Source organism: Bombus impatiens, unplaced genomic scaffold (genome assembly GCF_000188095.3).
Source record: "Bombus impatiens unplaced genomic scaffold, BIMP_2.2 scf_0114, whole genome shotgun sequence".
NCBI lineage: Eukaryota > Metazoa > Arthropoda > Insecta > Hymenoptera > Apidae > Bombus > Bombus impatiens.
Window position 1 is genome coordinate 1,771,960 of NT_176533.1, and position 19,088 is coordinate 1,791,047.

General features: G+C 34.3%; 1 protein-coding gene and 2 long non-coding RNA genes across 6 annotated transcripts in view; 2 read left to right on the forward strand and 1 right to left on the reverse strand.

The window, feature by feature from the left end:
* The window catches only part of LOC100745485 (TBC1 domain family member 1), a 39,188-nt gene that overhangs the window by 6,281 nt on the left and 13,819 nt on the right, over positions 1 to 19,088 (reverse strand). For 2 of the 3 annotated variants that reach the window (XM_012380973.3, XM_012380974.3), the window contains exons 2-4: positions 981 to 1,103; positions 481 to 663; positions 25 to 330 (exon numbers count right to left, since the gene is read on the reverse strand). In XM_012380973.3, coding sequence (XP_012236396.1) covers positions 25 to 330; positions 481 to 663; positions 981 to 1,082 — 591 coding nt within the window. In that variant the 5' untranslated portion in view covers positions 1,083 to 1,103. Of the gene's footprint in view, positions 1 to 24; positions 331 to 480; positions 664 to 980; positions 1,104 to 13,143; positions 13,231 to 19,088 lie in introns of those variants that run through there. The other variant, XM_003486475.4, reaches the window with a different exon arrangement.
* Positions 5,502 to 8,336, forward strand: LOC117151217. 2 transcript variants are annotated; one of them, XR_004460977.1, is made up of 3 exons: positions 5,502 to 7,503; positions 7,570 to 8,050; positions 8,082 to 8,336. It is a non-coding gene; the product is annotated as an uncharacterized LOC117151217 (long non-coding RNA). The 2 variants fall into 2 exon arrangements; XR_004460976.1 differs by having other exon boundaries at positions 7,570 to 8,336.
* Positions 9,967 to 11,270, forward strand: LOC112212154. The gene is made up of 2 exons (XR_002945949.2): positions 9,967 to 10,565; positions 10,840 to 11,270. It is a non-coding gene; the product is annotated as an uncharacterized LOC112212154 (long non-coding RNA).

The following is a 19,088-nucleotide window of genomic DNA, read 5'->3' on the forward strand; positions in this document are numbered from 1 at the left end:
TATATATATCGAATCATTTCAAACCTGGAAGAGCATCGTGCGATTATGTTCGTCGCCCCCTCTCGCCATGGAATCCCTCCTGGCATTCAACACGCTACCCGTAGAGGAAGCCCGGTTTCGCATAACTTCCGGTACTTGCACTGAATTATTGTTTGTAACATCTCGATTCTCCTCGCGCTCCTCTTTCTCGGCAAGATTGGGGTTCTGTGTCTTTGGAAACGTTTCCACCGAACCCGTGAGTGCTGACGGTACACCCAGCGAGTTAACGGGCGATATGACCCCATTTCCGGAGACATTTTCTATACTTTCGATCTCACTAGCACTAGATTCCTGAAGTAAAAATTGTTTCTTGATATTAACTAATATACTGACTTTTTGAATTATAATTAATATACATGTACAATTATAATGATATTATAATAAATATTATAATTAGAATATATGTATAATTTAGTATAGAATTAGGAAAAGATAACTTACCGTGCTATTTCTCCTGTTATTGGAGGACGTTAAAAGTGATTGACGCTGACTCTCGGAAAGAAAATTAGTCACCGACGGTCTCGATTTTTCAAGACCGTGAACGCGAAATCTTACTAACGCATCGTCTATGAAGCCCTCCGATACCTTTGGATGCGACACTCTGATTTTCCCCACATAGAGTACCTAAAAGTTATCGATTATTAATCTGTATTTTAAAAGAAAATTATTTAGTGAGAAAAATTGTATCTAAATTAAAACTGAGGTCAAGGACTTCTAACTTTTAAAGATCATTATTGCTCTAATTAAAGTGTATATATTTAGAAGCTGCTACAAATATTAATAGCAGAAGTGCTAATAGGTATATTTATAGTCTACAAATTTTATTTTTAAATAATCTCATTTTGTATTTATTTTTATTCATTTATACTTATCATAGATGTATAGAGCAATAAAAAGCGTTTAAAGGAGAAAAAGAAGAAAGAAGAAACACGAAGAATCACCTCAAAGAAATGGGAAGAACTTGGAGATATGTCAGCACCTAGGGACGTTAGGCTGGCCGCGCTACTTTGCGATCTTTGAGGGACATCCCGACTTTCCTTCATATTTCTGAGGAATTGTTGAACCTGGAAACAAAGCGAAGCATTGAATTGCAATCTCTCTCTCGTGACATGACATCATGGTATTTAAGTTGTAAATTAATTCTTGTCACGCGACACAGACAACAATCGTGTCTTTAATTCTCGAGTTCGAAATTCTCACGGAAAATACATATTATATAAATTTAACATTTTATTTTAATCTTAGATTTATAGGTTATAATTAAATAATTACGAACGAAAGAAAGAATGTATTTTATTAAAAATTATGGAGAAAACCGATTTAAACGGTTTTTAAATAGATTCCTTTCAATTTAGTTACAAAGCTCGCCAATTTACATAGTAATGTATCGATTTGCATAATTCGCACTGTTGTATAACACTAGAGTGTGGTGTACGTGCATCACCTATGCGTTATATATTGACGATATATTTTCGAGGTAAAAATTTGTCAGAAATTTCCCAGAAATAATCCAGGATGTAGCATCCTAACTGCACCGTTAATATACAAACCGATTTCGCAAGAAAGCGTGGTCCAAACGTGGCCGATGGCCGTGGACCAAAATAAATTTGTTTCGAGAGCACTCGCCGGCCGCATGGTTTTCTCTTCTTTCTTTTATATTTTTCTTTCCTCTTAAACAATTTCAGATTCATTGTTTGTTTATCATTCATTCTTAGACTTTATTATATTTTCTTAGCTTTTATTCCTATTTTTTAACTACTATTGTATAAATCAGTGATCGATATATAATATTTAAAGACGAAACAAATGTCATTTCTATAGCTATGTTTATAAACGCATGTCTGAATGCGCATAAACATTCGCAGTCTAGTAATTAAATATAGGTATTTTGTTTACCATTTAATGATCTAGAATCTAAGAAGATCAATCGGTAAGTCATTTACAATAATAAAACGCCATTGAACTAGTGCGACATCTACATTATCCCGATTTATGAGACAACTTTCTTATAACTCAAAAGCATCTCTCCTTATGCATTTCAAAATAATTAAATTCCGTGTTAGAAGAATGTTAAAACTCTCAAAGCATGGTTTCAAGCACGAGGAATGGAAAATTACAAAAATAATATTTGACTATTGTTTCCTAGACACCATAATATCGCTAACATTATATGTTTCTTAAATAGCTTTCTTTGTAAGCTTCCAAATAGCTTTCTTGCTTTTGTCTCGTGAAGAACTTGTCTGATTGAACTTCTGAAATGCATATGCGATACGTTATCATATTTTGTAAACGGCTTCTCCTGCAAATACAACTTGCATAGTGCTGCTACCAGCGTGTACTAAGGTAGAATTTCAAACTAAGAAATAACGAACTGTTCGTGCATCGACAAATTCTTCATACAACGAGCTCATCCAAGCGTTACCTTGGAGGCTGCCCAAGCGTTAGGTTACACTGTTACACCAATTTTCATGAGCAATCTCGCGTGAGACACGCGAGTTCTTTGCCATTTACGAACTATGATGGATACGTACAATGACACTAAAAAGTATGTGTACGTATTGGGTTGTAACATAAGTAAGTTCGGATAAACTCAATATATTTATCGACCGAACTTATTTATGTTACAATCTAATACTATTAACGAACACGTGCATTTATATAAGAAATAGAGAGAAAGATTAAAAATATGGAAAAAGCTGAAAACAAAAGAAGTTGAATCCTATAATCATTGAGAGTTCGGGAAAACAAGGAGAAAAGCAAGCAATCATCGATCTTCGGTATAAACGTGGCTGACGTTATGAGCCACGTTAAGAGCAAACAATTTATTATGCAAACTGTGGCTAGGTCTCGATTACGCGATATATCGAGAACGATTAGCAAGCCGAAAATACGTCGGATGACCCGATCGATCAGAGAACAATTTGTATCAATGAAAAGAAGATTATCTTGACGGGTGGTTATCTCGACGACCATAAGAGGTCTTCTCAGCTGCGACAGGAGAATCTCGCTAGCGTAGTTGCTGACACAGATCGGCACAAAGCGGCGGGGCTTCCTTTATCCAATTACCAGACAAGCTTTCTTTTTATTATCCGGCCGGCCCTTTCTCATACTGTAAAATATGTACGACTGACACTTGATACACATTGACTGTAATCTGTACAAGACGATGAATAGCAACGCGACATTGAAACTGGACTATCTTAATGAATTCTCATCCCTTAACTACAAATCTTTTTTTAAATTTTATGGATGAAGACTTGGAAGAATGTAAATTTAGCAAGAATGCATATTAAAATGTAGTTGTAGGATTTGCTTTACTTTCCTATTTTTCTATTTTGAATTATTTAAACGGTGATGAATGACCATAGAAAACAATTGCATAGTTGAAGAGACGTGTTCTAGCTTTCTAATAGATCGATTAAATTTCTCATATCGTGTTATATTTTTAGATGTAATGGAAAATGAATGGTCATAAAAGAATTACAGCAAATGCAGAAATGTGCCTAGATAACCGAGTTAGTTAATGTATGTACATCGAATATACATTAGCAGACAGATATATATTTAATTATAAAGTAACGGTTTAACGGATCGCGAGAAAACTAACTTCCTGTCGTCTTTACTTCAGGACTTAATCATTCTTAATAAGAGGATACTTGGATCGGATATAAATAACCTATTTCCCGTCATCACATGTGACCATATCAGACATATAACGTCATCTCAGTCAGTCATATCAGTTATCTGCTGAATAAATGTTTAAAAAAAGAAGAGAATTATAAAACTATTAATTCTCTATTATTCCTGATATATCTAGTATTTTCTAGCTTAATTTTTTCGACGAATAATGGCAATAAATCTCATTTAACTTTTCAATATTCGCATTCATTGAATCTTCTCTTGTTTCAGCTATAAATACCATCACCGAGAATAATCGCGAAATTTTCACAAGGTCTTCAAGCGCTCGTGCACGCTACATCTGTCGCGATTCTCCATCTTCTTTGTTGACACTCGCTCCGTCCACTACCAATTGATCATCGTCAATTCGAAATATGAAAGCACGCGTGATCATCAAAAGAAGCACGGTTTTGCATCGTGACGCTGCTCGATTGAGTGCACGTGGAAAATTAGATTGAATATTCCCGAGGAAGACCCTATGAACCGCCTCATCGAGTTGTAGTTAAATGGTAACGGGTATTTCGTAAGCTGTGCTCCCGGACCAAGGGCGCTCGCATGATCGACGATCGTGAGAAAAGGCGCAGCGGAGAAATCGTTTCCGTCCGTTTTTCCAACGCGCTTCACGGCCAAGAATTAATGAGACCCTCTGCACGCGCGGATCTCGTGTCTGTGAATGGAATCTTCGTTGTGAAGTCAACGATGGATGATATTCTTTTTTCAACTATCGGATTTCTGCTATCTACAGGGATATTTCCTCAGTGTGAGTGGAATGGGAATGATGTCGCGTAACTTTCCAGTAGAAATGTTCGAAATTATTGCAATATGATGATTATTTCAGAGCTACCACCTCGACATTTTTAAGGATTTGAAAGATTCTTTAATTTCATGATTGCAATTTTTTACACGTAGTTTATGATTCGACTATGGATTTTTAAATTTGCAAAGACCTAACGTACCGAAAGTACGTGAAACTTCCGACGCAAAATTTTTTATTACGGTATTTAGAAGGTGAATCAAATTTATGCCTAAGTCCCATTTTTTTCGTTACTTCCATAAAAATACGAATTTACATAAAAATCCGCAGCCTAGTTATAACTTTGATATATACAGGGTGGTTGGTAACTGCTGGTACAAGCGGAAGGGGGGTGATTCTACGCGAAAAAAGAAGTCGAAAATATAGAATAAAAATTTTTCGTTCGAGGCTTTGTTTTCAAGAAAATCGACTTTGAATTTTGGCTCGGTACGCGTGCACTTCATCACGTCTCGTTATAACGGATCTCACTGTAGATCGTTTTCTAGATAGACAAATTTAAAAAACAAAATAAAAAAAAATTTTTATTCTATATTTTCGACTTCTTTTTTCGCGTAGAATCACCCCCTTTCCGCTTGTACCAGCAGTTACCAACCACCCTGTATATAAATATATTTACTTAACATATATTTTATTGCAATCGTTGATTAAAGTTTCTTACACCAAGGAATTAAGAAGGATTCTGTAGAACTAATCAGGAGTTTAAATCAATTTGTGAAGATATACGTCGGAGATTGTTAAAGCAACTCTCACTTGATGAACTTCTGATCGCTCACGAATGTGCCTCGCGCGTGCAATCATTCATCATTCCAGATATACACAGCAATTACTTTTTGGAACGGAACGAAGGCAAGGTGTTTCATAAGTGTATTTTAAGGACTGCATGGAATTCAAAGAATAATCTCCCTCGTTTCATTCTTTTTTTTTTTTTAAATTGCAGAGTTTCAGTAGCAACTACTGTAGACATGTTATTACGTAAATCTTCTACGATGCAAACAACCAGGCATTAATTATTGATGAATAGGAATTTAATGAAAACCATGTTTATGACGATTAGAGATCTCCTATGAATGACAATAAATACAGACCTATTAATTCTGTTATGAAAGTTGATTCGATGAAACTGAAGACATACATATAATTAAAAAGTTATATAACACGTATTGTATGAAAGTATGCACTGCATACCAAAAATTATATTATGAACTAGATTATACATTGTACAGTATACAATATACTGCTCTAAAGGCATATATATATATGTATTATATACCAAACTAAATACATAGGAAGTAATATTTATTTTTATGAAAATAATGAAGAGATTCTTAATGTTTAGAATCAAGTGTTTTGCGCGTTGAAACATTGAAACTATACAGATACTTTCACCCTAGCGTTCATTTATGGAGCAGCAGTGTGAAAAGAGACGGGAGCTACATTTTCATACGTGCCATGTGTCGACCATAATTAAATCCTAATTGCTGGAGCCAGACTTAATTTGATTTGACGCTAAAAAAAAAAAAAAGAAAAAAAGAAAACCTGGATAGTGTCGATAACCGTACGTGTAAGGTCTTTGATCTTGGTTGACATAGTTTCCATTGAAATGTCGTGGAATGCGTCACGCGTGTCTGCCGACACTTTTACAGATTAAAATAAGAATTGTTGAGGCCAAACACCATGAATAAATGCACATAAATTTTCTTTCCTTTAAAAGTATCGTATATGTACACTTTAATATCTATCAATTGATTTTGCAACTTAATACAATATGATTTTAATTAATGTGTGCTAATGGACGTTATAGCAAGCTTGTAACTAATGTGGCGGAACACCTATAACATAATTTATAAGCAAGTTTAATGATTAAAATACAAGGAACATTTTATTTTTGTTTACATTATTCCTTATTTGTAATTGATCTGGTTTATAATACGAAGGAAATCACGTTTGCTATTGCAAATAGATTTGCTATGCAAATGGCAGCGGTCGAGAACAGAAATATTTCAGAGGAATCCATCTAAAAATGTATGGCACTCAATGGGTCTAATTATATGCAGACAGCTTGTCTCTCCCAAACGTTACACGAATATCCAAGCTTTCACTTGTGTTATTTAAATACCAGGATCATACTTTTCCAAGTTGCTAAATCTGTTGACTCACGATTTTTTCCATTATTACCAAAACGATTATATCACATTCTTTGAATTAATTACTTAAAAATTAGCGAGTTACTTGCTGGTCAATGTTTTCTGCTAGCCGGCCAAAAATACTGCAATCTCTGTAAACATGTTAGAAAATCCCTACATATACCGTATGTGCAATAGCAAATGTGCTATTGTGAAATGTGTATCAGCCAAACTTTATCAAAACAAATTTATGTAAACAAATATACTGAATGTGCATCATAAAACAAAATAAGATGCAAATGTTTTTCATTTGGTGATTTATTCCTAATCTGGTACTCCTAGTTCCAATAAAATTGTGCAAGTATCAGATAAATTTAGTTTAAATGTTGCATACAAGAAGAAAGAATACTTCAGTTCCTGCTTCTGGGTAAAAGCATACAGTGCTGGCTATAAGTACCAGAACTCTCGCAGAACTCTTGCTTTCCATTATTTTTGTTTTCTAAATATTTTATTATAATAAGATAATAAAATCGCAATAATATAAATACAATCTACGTTATAATGTAAAATACTAAATATGGTATTTGTCAAAGTAGATACAACGAGTAGGTATCCTGATATTTATAGCTAATAGTACGATGTAAATGTTTTATAATAAGACACCTAGCAAGACACCTCTTATAAGATAACTATGAAAAGATAGTAGCGTAAGAATGCATAGCGTACCTCGTGCACGTACGCATACACTGTGAAACAGCAATAAAAGGGGAAGGGAAAGAATGCAACGTATCTGTCTACGTGACCAAATTAACATTAAGCCCGAAACAAGCAGTCATGTCGACGGAACAGGTAACATAATACCTACGAGCAAGCAGTGAACAAACGTTACGCCTTATTATCGACACTTTGTTGCAGAAAGTACTGTAATCACTCTAACACGATTACGCGTTAATAAGCACGTTTTTTGCGGCAACCACCGGATCCATAGACGGAAAAACTGGTTTGAAACTGTGTTGTGGATATTCATTGAGACACTCGGTTTCTTCTCGTCCTACTATCGCCTTCTCCTGCCGTTGTCATCGAGAATTCAAAGAATCGTGAAAGCAGAGATACTGGTACGTGATCGAAATGCCATAACTTTGGCACGAGACTCCTGGATACCGGCAAAATTCGTGACGGAACTCGGATACAAGTCGATCGAGCGTCTCCTCTATGTTATCGCACATTTACTAAATTCTGGTTCTTACTGGAATTATGTGGAGAAATCCGGCCGGATGTTTTCAACCAGCATGTTTCATCTGTGCAATATTTAGATTTGAAAGTGACATTTTACATAAAGTTTAGACCTTTCAGGCAATTGCTTTCTAATAATCTATTTATTAAGTAAACGATAGATGTTTTTATTTTTGGGGTTAGGTTGAGGTTAGGTTTTTATTTTTGGTAAAACTGGTGATAAATTCTATTCCATTACGTATTTTGTAAAAAAAATTATTAAGGAAAATGTATTTCTATTATTAATTATAAGACTGCTGACTTTTTTTTAGCATTTATGGGAAATTCTAAGGTGCAAAAATGCACAGAATGCATATAATGCACAAAAATATACATCTGAAATATGGCACTGAATACTGAGTAGCTAAAACAATTTTCTATCTGCGTTCTATTTTTTAATTATATGGACAGAGGATTTTCCAGAAAATTCCACAAAACCCATAGAAATGGAGAGTTAAATAAATTGCATTAAAAATGTTAGTTATAGTTTTTAATGTTAACTAAGTTTTATTACAAGTTTATTGTTTTTATGTTTACAAAATAAATGGAAATCCATAATAATTAAATTATTGGATTAGAAAATGCAGACGTGTACTATAGATCTATAAGCTCGATTTTCAAATTGTAGCTCCTTTTAACAACAGAAATACATTCTTCCTTTTCTAAAGTAGAAGTTTTCTTTAGAGCCCTACAAACGTTCGATCCTGGAAGAGTTAAATAAAGAATAATGAATCTTTTATGTAGACAGAATTTTACAGAAAAATCTGGTGTATGCCAATACCTCTGTTTGTCATTGTACCTGACATGAAGATACCTCTAGTAACTTTTGCGAGCACAATTTGCAGAATGCAGGCTGTAGAATGCTGAGTGTAGAATGCAAAACGTGGAACGTGGAATGTGAAAGATGAAATGACAAGATACGGACTGCAGAAACATTAAGGCTGTTGGAAAATTCATGTGGTCACGTAAAATGCATTTCTTATTCGACACTATAAAACTAATTTCGACTGTTTCTTTTTTAATGAAAAGATTACTTAGCTGTATAAATATAAAATAAAATGTTAATATGTACATAGCAACCTTCGCGTGAGCAGTCAAAGTAAATAACATTTATTTTCTTGTTAACGATGCAATCTCAGAATTTTCTACTGGTCATCTGTTTCTTGGTTTGTAAATTCGAGAGTAAAGTTCCCACGGCACGAAACTAACAAGTTGCAAAGAATTGAAGAAGAAAATAGAAGTAAATCTTCTAAACTTATCGTTTACCTATATTGCTGGTCTGTAATATTTTTTAATTTTTTCATAACCTATCTTTCGCTCTATATTTTTATTACGGTTAGGTATTTTATGTCTGATCTTAATATTTTTATTTCGATTTAAATTATAAAAACGAGTATCTATTATTTTGTTTGAATAATAAGAAAAATATATTGCTACAGAAGTTGAAATAATTGCTCTGTAAGACGATTAAGAAAGTGTTTTACAACATACCGTTAATTAATTGTAAATTTAATCCTCTCTCTAATCGACAAATAATTTTGGCGCTAATTTTCATACAAACACTCTGATGTCATTTAAATTTAAATGAATCGTGGAATTCCTAACTGTTGTCAAGAACTTGTCCTATTTCTATTTTCTAACCTTCCATAAATTACAAACCACGAGGTTTCTTAGGTTATTAGTAAATACCTGTGGAAAACATTATTGTGGTAGATCAACTGCCTAGTATAATTACCATATAGATTCAAAATAAAAAACTTTACTACATTCTACACTAATATCCCGTCCTTTTCCCGGCAAATGCTGAATTAAAAAAAACTAATTTCTTACGCAAATGAATAGCTTAAACTATTCAAATAGAATGGAATGCATAAAGATCACATTAATAAAATAGAAATTAGCATTGTCGTAAGTTCTAGAATAGAAAAAGGATTTAAAATGGATAAATTGCACAAAACGTCCGCTAGGGGCGATAGTGGTAGTGAGCGGTTCCGATCAAGATATAATTACGTCAAACTCCATTCAGACGCGTTTAGTACTTTACGTAACTTTCACTACCGCGTACAAAGCAGACGCGAGAATGTAGCGATATTCTTAAACGTTTAAGAACCATCCAATCTGCGTCATATGTAAGAAATAATACGACAGAAGTAAAAAGCATCTGCGTTAAGAAAACCGATATTTTTTAAGGAATAATTGGAACACGGTCATTCGACGAACCGAACGTTGGCAGAGAGCTGGGATTCTTGCTCGTTTGTTCGTTGTTGTAAATTTAGATCCACGGTACGCCTGGTTCCACGAACGTACACGCCTTACCAACGACGACAGATGGAAACGAGAAGAAAGGAAAACAGCCTCCAGGCTAGCGAATATCCTCTGTCGCGCACGCGATTAGTCGCAAAAGACGAATAATCTCCTGATAAGCCGATAAGAATAAATAACGGACATGAGTTTAAGACTACTGTTATAGAACTAGATATATTCGTGGCGAAATATCAATAGTGACCGACGTCGTGATAATGTTTGTTCGAATTTCAGAATAGGAAAAAACACATTTTCTCTTCCGGTATAAATTATCCCCACCTTTGTGTGCTACTATCATGGTCCAGATAATGAAGAATCGTGCCAGGAATTTCAAGGTAGTAATTTGACTATGACATACATCTCGATCTATCTGTGTAAGATCTGGTGAAATACGATATAATGATTTTATTTATTAGGGAAACGTTTAAATTAATTTTTAAATTGAAAACAGACATGATTTTTTGTTTATTAATCTGACTATGAAACACGTTTCACTGTGTTTGTTAAGGATCTGAGAAAAATTAACTAACACTAAATTAAAGATTTTTGTTAGTGATTAATATATCAAATTTGAATAATAATGATATGAAAATTATACTCATTTTATAGGGTTAATTAAAAGATTAACGTGGTACATGAGAAGATCGGACTGGCAGGTTTGTTGAGAAATAGGGCGAATGATGGTCCAAATGTCATACGAGAAATGATAGACACCGTTTTAGAAAGCAAGAAGGAAGAGCAAGGAGAAGAAATGAACTACAGAGACTGCGGAGAAAACGGGAAAATTAGACACGTAATGTCTCATTTTGTCTTTGTCCATACGCCATTTGAGATAATCTCTTGTGGAATTTAAAATGAATCGATGTAATATTTACATCGACACATTATATACAAAAATTTAATGATATATGAATTTAGTAACTTAAAAATGAATTTATATGCATCAAGTAATAGATAATAATTAAGGAATAAATTATTATTACCGACAGTTCTTCCTCAATTTAATGGAAGATACAATACAATCATCAACATGATAAGTACATAGCAAATTATTTCAATCTATTCACAATAAGACAAACAAAGAATAACTTCATAATTCCCATAGTACATATCTTTATACAAGATCATTCAATTATCTCCTGCAACAACAAACTTCCTAGAACTCTTCATTATCTAGCACTAAATGCGCATTTGTTTTTAGTAAATTTCAAATGAGGATTAATAAACATTGAATATTTCATTTCCATAATTATCTGTTAGAATACACAGATACATAGATATGCATACATACATACATACATGCACATATATATGTCGAAGAATGAAAGACAGCGGGATTTCCCGTCCGGAATATTGAGACAAATCCTAATACACTAGTCCAGACTTTTACTATAGCAGCCCTTAAGTAATAAAAATAAGAAATAGTCTTAATGTTCCAATCTGACGTTATGACGATGGGGTTGGGCTCGAACTGACATGGCAGGTCACCGGACGTAGCCACGCTCACGGGAGGGACATGTACCTGACAGAGGTATGAAATGATTATATGGCTCTCCTTAAAACAAAGATTAACCCGAGAAGCGGGAACAGGTGTGTATAAGGGCAGCCTCTTTTGGATTGACAGAGTTAGAGTGAGAGTTAGAGCTAGTCAGTTAGTTAATGAGTCGTTGGACAAATTGCCAATTGAGTCATCGGGAAGTTACCCGAATCGAGTAGCACGTTGATACGAGTCCTCCCGTGGATTCGTTATCGAATCTGACTTCGTTGTCACCATCATCTCGATCATCCTATTACCATTCCTCATAGCCTCTTGTAGCGTCCACATTCGTACTGATAAATATTGGCTACGTTCGCGACGATAAAGTAAGACGGTAAAGGTTCGTCGAACGCCCCAAACTGCCAACCTGCCTCCGACATATATATCAATGAAGAAGAATGTTAAAATATAACGCCTAGAAAATTTTGTCAGATCTTGATCTGCGCTTTCTATATTTTTGCTAGACCCAAAATATCCCTATACAATGCAAGGAAGAAAGAAGAAATGACTTAGTACGAGCGTAGCGACCAAATAGCACGCATCACATTGATTCATGCTATCAATTTTAGGTTTGTTTTTTACTTTCATATAGAGTTTATTTAATCTACAGCGTGTTTAAAAATATATAAAGATATTTATTATGCACTGTAGTTTGTTCTGCGTCGTATATTTTGTATTGCACATTTTATTTCATATAGTATACTATTATTGCTATGATATTGCATTATTAATAGATTGGTTAGCATGTTTTCGCATGTATTAGAAATTTAAATTAAGTACAGGTACAGAGTACATACAGCATACAAAGATATACAAAATATCAAAAGTGAGGTTACAGTATTTCAAGGATAAAGTAAATCGATATTTAAGTCCTACTCATTCATAAATCAGTCATATTCATAAATATACAATTTACTTGTACTCATAGGATATTAACATAATTTGTATAATCATCCTCGTGTTAATAAATAAACAATAATACCTAATACATACATATTCTCAACCAATAAATCTTTTAAATATTAATTAAGTTGATAAACCAGGCCACGATCTTACAATCTACACAAAGAAAGTAATATATTGGAAAAAAAGGAACGGAACAAGAAACCGATTCTTACGGCTTTGTATTAATAAAATATCAATATAATTGGTACTATCATCCCCACATTAATAAATAAGCATTAAAACCTAATATTGTCCAAAAATCCAATAAACTTTTTAAATGTCGAATGTTTTCAACTTCATAAGTGAGTCCACGATCTTAAAATTTACATAAGTAAATTAAGAAACAGAAGCTAAGAGAATGGAACAAAAAACCAATTTTTATGACCTCGAAGTAAAAAATCAGACTGTGAATGGTTTCTTGATCTACTCACTGTAGGCTTTTTGCCAATAGCGCTTGCATCGCTGTAGGATGTAACCTTCATGTAAGGACTGGAAGCGGATATCGGCACGGTAATCATTTTTCCGCCCTTCGCTTCTCCACCTTTCTAGCATTCGACGGCCGAAAAAATCGAACGTAAGCCCAGTCACCACGTTCACCGCGGTTGCTTTCCCTCAAATCGAAGATTTGGCACGTTTTCAGGGCCACTTCCGGCGACACAACTTTTCTGGGGAGAACGATGCACGGTCCCCTTCCGGAACGATGACAAAGCGATGCTATTCGAGCGAGTTTATTACGCTTCTCTAATTTCACGTTGATCTGCCAGCAGCTGGACGCGAGCAAGTAATCACTGACTCTGATTTATCGTCGAAAGTTTTGTTCATTCACCTGTGACGCTTACTCGAATAAATTTTCTGTTAAATGACGAAAGCACGATTTTGCATCTATAAAGATCGTCAGAAACGATTTCAGAAGTTTCTTGCGAAGTTTGGTATATGTCGCCACTGAGTAGAAAATGATTTATTTTCGACCGAACTTGTGCGTCTCCTTTCAAGGCTGTTCACAATCTCGTTTCTCCTTCAACGAGCTATATATCACCGAATTCGATCTCGAAATTTCCACAGCAAAGTATTTATAATTGAACTACAAATATTTGCAGTTCTTTTTTAACACTTTTACAGTACATCGAAAGACGCGGGAAATTTAAATTTTTCGTCAAGTTCAATGTTCCAATTGGAGGCCGTTGAAATAACCTTTCTATTTATTCGACGCAATTTCGACTGATTAATCAATATTAGTTCCTCGATTGTAATGTTCAAGTAATTTTTAAGTACTTTAAAATATTCTATGTGGTTTCATTTAGTGTCACTCACAGGTACTTTTAATGAGAGCTCGCGATGCGAACCGTCGCGTCTCAAGACAAGCATTGCACTGATCTAATCGTGGATTAGCGTGCGAACTTTTCTAGTAGAACGAAACGACGTTGTTTTCGAGTTGACGGAACTTCTTGCTTCGGAACTAGTAACACCTTTACCGACGGACGAGCAAACATCGACTGACGCGTAGCGCACTTCGCCGCCTAAGGCCTAAAGACCTAAACAGACGAATGGACCTCTCCATTGGTTGTCGGGCGCTTCCAGGTAACACCAGTGGTTTATACTCATGAAAAACGCCGTTAAAAGGGTTGCCGTCATAATTGACTCTCAAGCATTTGTTATCAAACATTTTCTGTCGATATTAATTTATTAAGCTCATAACGTTTATTGCTTCGCATTGTTTACCCTATAGATGTTGTCTTCATTTTTCAGACGTCATTTGTTATCACAGGGTATATTATATATACCAGGGTATATTATAACATAGTTTACTTTATAAAGATAATCGCCATTAACTTATAAAACATATTTTGTAAATAAAATTTGAAGTCAGTAACAAGATGTCAGTCGAAAAATAATTTAATTTTACAATCTTAAATGTACTTTGTTATGAATGGATCCAATTGCAGGATGCACTTATGTAATGTTGAATCAATAACGATGATCGAAGGTTACTTCTAGATATATTTCTGTTTTCTCCGTGGCAAGTAGTAGCCAGTATGCCACACTCGGTAGTCAAGTGTGAGAGGTTTTTAATAATTCATTACTCTTACGCAGACGCCATTGTAAGTTTGTTAAATCACGGATGAAATCACGATGGTTACAATTATAATATAAACCTTCATCGGGAGAAAGAATCATCCGTTAATTGCTGCCTTAAAGTCTGTGTTGAATGCGAATTCATTTTCATATAATATATTTTTTTAGATTTCATTAGATTTCACCTTGATAGATTTACGCATCTTAACTACGCATCATTACTTAAACTTATATATAATAAATACTTAAACTTAAAATCAAGCATCGGTAATTTCAAGGACATCTATGAACAAACATTTTTCCTTTTTTTGCGCGCAAATGTGAAATATTATTATATAAGTCCGTCGTTCCAAAATGTTTAGAAATCACTAAGTCGTAGAATGATGATTTTAAAAATTCTACTTCAACTATTTAATTTCCGAGTTTCTTGGAGCAAATTTACGTTCACATTTTTTATGAAAATAGATAAAAAATATGGTAATAACGCGTGTATCTCTCATTTTTGTCCAACTTATCTAGAATTAAGTGTCTGATAAACAACGATGTTTTGGTTACGTCAAGCAATATATATAATTATAGTGCACCTTTGATTACAAACATTCCAGAGGGGCAATTCCGTACGAAAACCTCGATAAGGACGACCAGAACGTACGTGCCTCCTTCAGACACTCGTTTGGATTTTTTTAACGCACGTGCCCGAACACTTACAACATTTTACAAGCTCGTTATTCGTAAGCAACGTGATTTGCAAGTCAAACGAGGCGCATTCGATTGGCGGAGTTTTCATTGCCTCGTTTAATCGGCCATCTTGGAAAATTTAGTTCGCTTTTGTGAAGAAAATATTATAATAAATATAATTTCTAAAATAAAACTTGCGTAACCATATTAACTACTCACATTATAAGAAACAAAGAAAGACAAATTTCGAAGTGTAGATTGCTAATCTTTTTTTATGTGAACAGTGAAAATCGAATGCTACAAAATTTGTTTGTTGATTCATCATACGCGCTAAATCATCGGTGAAAGATGTATGTTATTTGGGATAGGTTAAAATTTATATGTTTATTATTTCTTGAAGAAATAATATGAGACGGATACTCTTCTAATAGCAGAAGATTAGTTGCCTTGTTTTCAACGGATGGATTAACCTGCGACGAAATTATTTCAAGCGGATATTATTGTTTTCATTGTACCGTGCAAGTGATCGCATTTAAGTTATTGTAAACGCCACCAAAACAAGGAGGGCGCTAAAGTATTCTTAGCTAAGCATATAATCCTCTGAAATTCTTATCGCACTTTTTACTTTCATTACAAAAATGGTAAACATTGCCATATTTGAATGTCAATAGAAGTCACCGGTTTTCAAATTCTACAATAGAATTCCTTTGTACAGAACGGTTATTATTTTCCTTGTTCTACATACATACGTATATTTTACTGATTGTGAGATCATTTGCAATTCAGGTAAGGTTCTACTCTCTCGTGTCTTACATTCAAAAACACACCACCATTTAACCGATCCATAAACGTGTATACACAGTAAGACTGATGGTCTTATCTGTCATAAAGGGATAAGAATAAATTAACGGAATCCTTTATATCCTGAATTATGTCATTTATAGTCTCACTGCTGCTTTTATCCTAGATGCTTCAAAATATAAATATTGTTACTATTATTACAGCACAAGGAAAAGTCAGAAAGGAAATAAGAATATACAGGATTACAGAAAGGATCAAAACACCTGTTACTCTAATGTCTTGAGGATGAAAGATGAAAATTGGCACGAACTTCGAACCTGGCAAACAATTGTTTTATGTATTTAGAAGCGTAGATTCTGCAGTGCTTGCTCTTCATGCTATTTCAGTAACATACATTTTATTGATGCATTAATGTAGGAGGCAGACGTCAGGATTCCAAGTATACACATACCCCTTCTTGTTATCATTCCGATTGAATGCGTGAACATGCGATGCATTAACATAAAATGTTGCTGATTTCTATGTATTTATATCATGTTCGTTATATTCCGTCTTTCTTCGCTATTTAACATTTGCGTTTAATCTTGACCGATCTTGACTCTTCTAGGTCACTACATTCTTTTAATAATTTTGTTTACACAATTATTTTTACATCTTGACTGATGTTCATGTGTCAGAAAATATTTCATTTGCATTAGTCATACTTCTTTTGTAGTAACATTATGTACAACGTTTTTACGATTTTCTATTTGCAATATTTATATATACATCCTAATCAATATTTTTATTTTCTTGTAGGCTAACAAAAAAAAAAAAAAAGAAAATGCGCAAAATTAAAACAGATGCAATTAACATTATCTGTATGCAATTACAATTATCCAGATCACTCTATGAATCAGACATAGTCTGTTCATAAGACACAAACATTGCTTTTCTTTAACTTTGACGCTTTACCTTCTAATCGTTAAAAATTCGTGGTTCTAGTTACCAAACTAATATACGAAACTTTTCGCGTCATTTTTAAAATTAACTTTTAACTTCCATGCGCGCGAAATTTAAATTACGATTCGACCACCTTCGTGTCAAATTTAAATTAGACAAATCTCAAATGAGGAAAAAATCGCGCAAATGTAAGAGGAACAAAAAAGGTAAGAAAAAGAGACGAACCATTACGTAACGAAAATTCTACGATAGAAACGTTTTACTTTAACGACATCAAGCGACCTGTTCACCGAATCGAATTTTAATTAGACGCGTTGCTAGCGGGATCGTAAATTGCCGTCAAGAAATTGGTCCGCGAAATTTTTCCTTTCTTACACGCGAACGCGTTCGTTAACACGATACCATGTCAGTATGTCAAAGAGGCTTAGGAACTAATGGAACTGTTAATCCACAGAAACGGGAACTTCGTGGAAGAATGAAACCTACCTCTGGAAAGAGAGCGACGCTAATGGCAATAGGGTTAAACCAAAATGGCCTGCAATCTTAAGTTCTCTTCAGTTACATTTAAACATGGTTTAAGCCATACTTTTAAATAGTTATATAAAGCCATCGATGAAAACTGATTTTAATTACAACTTATATCCAGGCTTTACTGTTAGCTATAATCAAGTTGAAAATACTTCAATATTTTTACAAATCCCTTGATATTTTAATATTATGTTAATTTACTAAAGTTGAAAACGCTTCTTTATAAGCATTTCTTTAATATCTTCATATTAATTAATTCTTTTTTGAAATCTGCAATATTAACCTCCAACTTGAAAGTCCTCCTCCTGTATGCTATTTGTATATTTCGACTAACAAATCTAAAGTTATAACAGAAAAGTGGCCAGCATTAAAATTTGCAATAAAAGGTTATGTACCGTAACCTCCAATTCGAAAGTCCAGTGGTATGCTATTTTCATGTTTCCACTAACAAATCTAAAACTATAACACGAACAAATCCAATACTTAGGTTTGCGATAAAAGGTTATGTATCATAACCTCCAATTCAAAAGATTGTTAGTATGTCTTACGCTAAACACAGTTCAAGAATCCGGTTCGTACCGTTTCACACGTCGCACATGTTTTGCCCGATCGCACCGGTGTTAATGAAAAATAACAAATCGGTCGCGGAGAGGAACCGGTTTATGTCGTTGCGTCACCGAACATCGAGTATTCGTGTCTTTCGATGCAACAGCGATTTTCATTCCAGACAATCGCAACGGTAATTATTGCACGTACCGATGTACTCGCACTCGCATCGACTCCAAGGTCTGTCCCACCCCGCCGCCGTTTCGTCACAGACATTTTTCACGGTCAAATGGTGGGGAGCTTGTTAACCGTCAATTTAACGGATCACATGAGTCGTTTCAGAGTTACCAATCGCTTTCCAATTAAATCAGCTCCTTTAGGTCATTATTTGAAACTGAGAAACGGTTGGTAGCTGAGCGTAAGGAGGATTCGAGAAAACGGGACTTTAAATTTATGCGCAGATAGATACACACGTGTAGGGAATATATGAAACGTTAATCTTGTCATAGTTAACTCATACCGTTCTTTTTTTTTTTTTTTTACTACTAAAAGACAGAAAGAAACGATGCATGACATTTTGAATTTTAGTAATTGGTATTCTATCAAATCTTATTGGATCTCTTGATTAATAAATTTCGATTTAGCCTTGTTCTAGATATATTGATACAGATATACTGATCTAATGGATACGCGCTTTTAGCCTGATTAATAAATTTGAACCGTACAAATGTCTTATTTAATAGAACCGGTATAAATGGAATGAAATGAAAAGCGAGTTTTGGTTGTGATAAGTAGTTGGTCTTGTTTT